At 29.5% G+C, this 7,252-nt stretch overlaps 1 protein-coding gene across 3 annotated transcripts in view; it reads right to left on the reverse strand.

Moving 5' to 3' along the window:
* Positions 1 to 7,252, reverse strand: part of BNIP3 (BCL2 interacting protein 3) — a 128,443-nt gene that overhangs the window by 22,335 nt on the left and 98,856 nt on the right. For 2 of the 3 annotated variants that reach the window (XM_067048083.1, XM_014418441.3), the window contains exon 3: positions 1,922 to 2,018. In XM_067048083.1, coding sequence (XP_066904184.1) covers positions 1,922 to 2,018 — 97 coding nt within the window. The remainder of the gene's footprint in view (positions 1 to 1,921; positions 2,019 to 7,252) is intronic. The other variant, XM_067048084.1, reaches the window with a different exon arrangement.

The raw sequence follows: 7,252 nt of genomic DNA on the forward strand, positions 1-7,252 counted from the left end.
ATTGAATAGTACAAAATTTTAATTGATTGATAATCGTGAAATGGTATGGTAGTAGATTGAAAACAGTGACAGATGAAAAATAATATCATGTAGTTAAGAATATATGTATAATATAAGATATGCAAGTAGTGTCTAAAAAACTGAAAAATAAATAAATAAATTGAATCTACAAAAAATTGAACACTACGACAGACAATGAAAAATAGTGAGTGGCTTATATCTGATAATATTAATACAACAAAAATGAATGATACAACAAAAATATTTGTTGTATCATATAACTTTTTACAAAAAAAAAAAAAAAAAAAAAGGTCAATTTATTTTTGGTTGTTTTTAAATACGATATTGTGTTCTGACTTAGCAAGTAAAGGCGAGTATGGCTTCGTTACAGCTTTACCGCTTTAACCGTTACTTACGAATTACCTGCGGTTCTCAATTAATCAATCAAGCGTGGGAGTTGAGTAACTCAAAGGGTAATGCACTGGCCTCCAATTTCACAGGCCTCGGTTCGAATCTGATCGACACTGAAAACTAAACAGACACACTTTGGGCACAGCCGGTCTCTATAGAGTTGCTTTATAGAAGTAAGGAAATGGTCTTTCATTATCAATTGCCAAAACTCTTCATGGGTCGTAGGTATTGGTATTAAATTTTATATCATGTCTAAAGCGTTCGATGAAATTACAAAAATCAAATTAATTAATTAATTACACCTAACCTTAATGCATTTGATTTGTTCCATGCAACATATGCAAAAAAGACAACCTTTAAATCCTATAATCCCAGCTTAAACGTCTTATCTTCAGACTGGAAATTAATAAAGTATAAATATCACTGAACCGAAATGCAAAAATGAGACATTAATACTTCTACAATTCCTCTATCCTTCAACCTAAGAAACGATGAGCATCCGGCTTAAATACTGACTAAACCTTGGGAATTCTAAATAATGACTGCTGGCGTGCTCTTAATGGCCGATAATTCATGGGGAAATTTAAAATAAAATATCAAACAAAAATTATGAACGTATGTAGATGGACAGATATAGGGTACATAATTTGTTTTTAGATTAATATCAGTACCTCGGAATTTATATACGTGGCCAGTACCAAGGACCAACATGGCGATTGCGAATTTCAAGAGAAGGGAGAAACGAGAAAATTATACAATATGCTGTTAATGTACATCTCCTATCGCAATAATTATCTTATCATACATTACGTAAGCGTTACGTATACTTTTCATTGGAGGCAATATATGATTTAATTTTATTTACACTCAAGTAATAAAAGACAGTAGGTAAAAACAAAAACGTAAAATCACAAGTAGAATATTTGTTTACAAGTAGTAAATGTCAATGGAAAACAAAATTATTAGTTCCACAAGAGAAGTAATAGCAACATAATTTTTATTTAATGTAATACAAATAATATGGTTATTTAGCAATTCAATAGGATCTGCTATAATAGACAGACATGCAACTAACCTAATTTGTAGCTTGTCTAAAACGTAAAATGCGAGTGAAAATTAAGCTTTACTTACAATCTTCGGCAATGAGAAAGTAAAATTTATTTTATAAATTATTCCATTTTATTCCCCGACATATCTGTATATACATGATCATGTATGGTTTCTTAGTAGCAATTAAATTACATTTTTGGCTAAAATAATGAAATCGTTAAAAAAAAAAAGGTTAATCCAGACAGAAGGTCCGTTTTGTCTTAGAAGCATAAGAAAAAAAAAATTAATGCTATACGGTACCTAGGATAGAAAAAAGATGGACTAGAAACAAATACGGAAAAGAGAAACTGGATTTAAGAGGGCAACGGGTCACCAAGAAAGTGCAGGAACTGGAACTAAACTTACATTATAACAATAGTCGTTTCGGAAAATAAATTATATAAATAAAAGGACACTTTACCTTTCCACTATAGTTGATGTAGACGCCCTTTAGTTCTTCTTCGACTGATAGCTCAGTGTTGGGGCTGTTTGGAGGCGACTTCGGACTGAAAACAAAACTGAAATTACTGTATATAGTGCTTCTAACTACATCCAACAGAAATAATTTTTTTTAATTAAGTAAATCTAAGCAGCCAACTCTTAGTATCCAATACGTTCACCTGTAATTACAACCACTTTGGTCAAAAAGAACAAAAATATTTGACAACTATTTATTTTCCGACATTTCACCCCACTTTGTAGAGCTTCATCAGAGCTGTTCAAGTTGATAGTTTTAACTTTAACAGTCAAGTCTGTATTTAAGTCGGATATTTAAATATATTTATTTATGAAAATAATAAATAAAAAATAACATAGTTCCCTGTTATCTAATACATAAAAATTAATATTTGTTTTTTTCGTATTTTATGCGCTGTCATACCGTTCATCCCATTGTGAAGTGGCTTTTTGCAAAATGGTCAGGACTTTACCAGGAAGATTATGAACTATTCCGACTTCTCCGGTAAAAAAAAAAAAGTTATTAACAAAATCAAGCATTTTTAGCGCATTCTACATAGCTTAGAAAGTATAGATTTTTTTCATGGTTATTACATGCCAATCGATTAGTCACTTTCTGAAGTAAAAGAAAAAAAATATTACTAATCCTAATGAATAATTTTTATTCACTAAGAATTAAAAAAACCTAATGAGGATTTCAGTAAATAAAGCCAAAAAATTGTATTATGAAAAAGCAAATCATATTCGTTTATAGCGTCGTCTGAAACATTTAAATACCATTTGTAAAAGAAATTAAAAATTAGAACAATGATTTATTATATTGATTGTTTGAGAGTGGTTTATTTTATTATTAACATAAACGTATTGGATCCTAATTTACTCTCATAATTTATTTCCAAAAACTCTCCAACGTTTCGGCCCTCAGACCATTTTCAAGGAGACAACCTTAAATATTGATGTCATATTCTCTAAAATATTTTTTTTTTAAACTTTTTATATTTTAAACTTGAAACTTTTTCTTATAAATTACTTTCTTTTTTTACTCTAACAAACATCATTCATAACAGAACCTACCTTCAACAGGGTCTATGAACATGACATCAATATTTAAGGTTGTTTCCTTGAAAATGGCATGAGGGCCGAAACGTTGGTAAGTTTTTGGAAATAAATTTGGATCAAATGTGTTAGTGTTAATAATAAATTAGAATTTAATTTATTCGCAGGATTTTTGTTTCCCGTTTTCTATTGTTCATATAATCGTTCATAACTCCTTTACGTTTTATCCTATTCCTACGTTAATACAACTGTTAGAAAGCTGATGTTTGCTCTTTAAACCTATTTATTATTAAAATTTATATTCAATATTGTTGTAAGAGCAAAATAATGGTTTCAAATAAAAAAAATCTTTTCAAACGCTTTCTTTATAACTGCGGTTCTGATTTGTTTTATTAGGTTCTTTTAAATATTCTACTTTTAAATATAAGGGATCCTTTGATATCTTACTTATATTTAAAAAAACGATTTTCTTCAGGTAATGAACAAAAATACAACGTGTAATACGTATTTTACGAGTATAACTACAAAAGGATTGAAATAAATGAGTAAACATAAAAGTTTTTCAATATTAATTAATACTTTTTTAGCAAGTAAATAAATTTGTCTAATTTTTTTTCTATCTTTATCACCTTTTTTTAATCCAAATTTCTGATTGCAATATATTAAATATGTAAGATGATTTAAACTAGTCACAATCAGCGAATATATAAAAAAAAAATTTATTCATTGAATAATAATAATAATAAATAAAAACAACAATATATCTATTTTAAATTAAGCTCCCTCCAATTATTATTTCTAAAAACCGGAACTAGAAACAAAACAGCAAGACAATCATATTAGCAAACAATAGGGCTCTTTGTTATCAATGCCCAATAAATGAAGGAAGCTCATAAATTACCCATCCATTGTTTACCAAGAACAAATAAATTGATTCTTTAAAAAAAAACATCAGATACTTTAAACTTAAATAAACAATATTTTACAAAGGACTAGTAGTTCGCTATCAAAGGAAGGAGAATCGAGAAGGTATCGATTCACTGTTCAAATCGATATCGCTGAAAGTTGACAAGTGAAATAACGGAAACTTTTCCCTTTCTGTTTCACTCCCCCGATTGTATTCGGCGGTCCCTGCCCTACTCGGTCTATTTACAGGAATAAAATATATTGCAAATATTTAGAAATAAACGTTGAAATAATTTTGAGAAATTGCGATATCATGAGAACTTCGTTCGATATCTGACCCGCTTGATCATAAACTTAGAATAAAATTTATAATTATATTAAATACGCAAATTATCACGATATAATTTAATGATAGTAGTTTGATAATTTATTTTGTTATTTATTTACTTTTTACTTTTTTTTTTACTTTTTTTGTAGTTTGATAATTTATTTTGTTATTTATTTACTTCAAAAAAGAGTAATAAAAGTGATTATAGTTTAAATACGAAATATAAGTGTATTTTTTTAATTATTTTGCTTTGTTGGAATAAATTCTTTTTTCCAGTAAATGCAATTATAGAAAACTTATGCGAAATCTTTCATTACTTAGTTTTAAGAAATTTGGATATCAGAAAGTTCCTTGATTATCCGTCAATAATATCTGCCGATATATATAATAAGTTTATAATTTTTCTAAATTCCAATTTATGAAGCTTTAAAAAAGGTTTTATGATTTGTTAAAACTAATGACGATTAAATGGATGATAAAATTGGAAACTAGAGTGACAAAAATATACCTTTACAAAATATACCTAAGTAGATAGAAAGAACTATGAATTGAGCCACTGAATGCAAAAGTTACGCAAATCAAATTTGGAGTTTCGGGATAAGCAAAACTTTAGGGGAAGTTGTCCAATGCTTTTAGAAGGAATAACAGAAAGAGCTCTGTTAAAATTATTCAGACACAAGCATATCCAAATATTTAAATACATTTGAAGTTAGAGGACTGAGCAATTAATTAATCCATTATTTTAATGAGAACATAATGACATACATAACTGTTCATGCTAGGTTCAATTGGACCATGAAAAAGTTTACTTAAGTGTGTATATTTTTGAAAAAAAAAATACGTGAAAATTAAACAGAATTATAAGCAGTGACTTCAAATTTTCTAAAAAAAATACAAATAAAATTGGAGTGTCCAAGTGCAAAACATTTACGTGATTCAATCTAAACCGAAAAGATTTGCACTGATTTGGTGGAGCAATTCAATTCAAATAATGTTTTCTACACATTTACTTCTGATAACAATTCTAAAGTGATAATAGCTGATTATATAAGTTCAAAAAATTATTTTATAATTTTTTTTATAAGTATATACAAATATAAAACTTGTATATAAAATATTGGGTATATAAAACTTTTATCACAGAACTCTTATATAAGTAAAACATGTTTATATGTTAGGCAATAAAGACTATAAACATGTTTATAAATAATATAGGCAAATAAGACATTAACATGATGATGATAAATTGATATTTGATCCTGTATTATATATATGACTGGGGAGTGGGGGGAAGTCGGTCATTTAAGAACACAAATTAGTAACTTATTTATTAGAGCCAACATTTCGGCCATAACTTCTGGCGAAGTACAAAAACAAGAAAACATAAGAAGTTATCTTCTTATCTTTTCTTTAATTCTAGTAGATCATAAAGGCTGTTATCTTGTTTTTGTTATTAGCTTTGAAGGCTTGAAATTCTGGCCGAACCGTTGGGACTAATAAATATGTTTTTACTTATTTTTGTTATAGGTAGCCCCTGGTGCTTTGACCTGGAAAGTTTTGGAGAAGTCCTGAAAATTTGCTTATATAATGGCTGAGGGATGCTGCTTAGGAAGTTTGTAATCTCTAATTTCCCTCGGAAATATAAAAAAAAAATAAAAATTTATATTTTTTCGGAAGATGGTCAGGGTGGCGGTTATAATTATAACCTTATAATTTGCATATGGTCAATCATCTTTATACAGAATATTTTTTGAAGTTTTTTGAAAACTATGAATTTTTTTTTTTCTTTTTACTGTAATGTAGAATCAATAGGATTCTTCGAGAAGAGAACCGGAAGAGAGAACCAATGAGGTTCTTTTCGCAGAGGTTGCCCTTTATATGTCTGACAACCCTCAACTATCCCCGGAAAAAATATGTCGGCCAACAGGCAAGAGCCTTCTAACCAAAATCGTTTCACAGAAGTTGGCTTGCTTAGCACATGGGGAGGGTCACGCAGCTACATTCCATGTTTATGTGCACAAAGTCACGTACAAAGTTACCGGTCATTACTTATAGAATGGATAATTAGAAATTTTCCAAGAAACTGAATACGTGTAGATTGAAAAGAGATTATATAAACGGCTATTAAGCAATTCCTCGCAACATTAACTTAAGTAATATAATATTCCTGAGAGAAATTGTGAATACATAATTTATGAGAGTATAAGAGAAACGAAAAATTTTTCTAGACATTATTCTTCCACCACAGCGCAATTTGAGATACCTTTTCCCAGAGGTTGTCCTGTACCAGCAGTTTTTCTTTTAGTCCTTCATCTCAAGTCTTCCAGGGTCTTCCTTGTACCTCTTTCTTTTACTTACTACTTCGTAGGTAGCTACTAGTTACGGCTGTTCCACTTTCTGACATCCGGGACTCCAAACCACCTCAGGTAACTTTCTTCAAGTGTTTCCTCAATAGGTCTTAAATCTAGGGCCGCTTGTTCCTCTTACGGTCTCTTGTCTTTCCTTCAACTTGGCACCTCAGTTCCATTGCTTGGAACTGAGTGCATTTTTCGATAAATTAAGAACACCCAGAAAACGAGGTAGTGCAGTATTGTTATTTAGTGTGTTCAGTATTTCGGTAATTGCCAACTCCTGCATATTTGTTCGTCAGATGATGCTGTCATTGAAATACTAAATGAAGTTTTATCTTATTAAGTAATAAGAAAGAAAAAAATGTGCCGACATTTATTTGGTTATAGTGTCTGTTACCATGATACAGTTAGAATAGTGAATCTGCTTTCATGATGATGAAATTGTGATGACAATGGTTAAAAATGACAGCTATGCATGTAAACACGTTAATGTTTCATGACATACGGGTAATATTTACAACAGTTTTAACTACATATGCACCATATAAATCAAAAATAATTTTAACTTCCTTTTGTTAATAGGTGCCGAACTTCACCTAAAAAAAAAGAACTCTCCAAATATTAAATAATACATATAATGGACCAAAACAACTCT

This window comes from Halyomorpha halys, unplaced genomic scaffold (assembly GCF_000696795.3).
Source record: "Halyomorpha halys isolate HHAL.00 unplaced genomic scaffold, Hhal_1.1 Scaffold12.1, whole genome shotgun sequence".
Classification (NCBI taxonomy): Eukaryota; Metazoa; Arthropoda; class Insecta; order Hemiptera; family Pentatomidae; genus Halyomorpha; species Halyomorpha halys.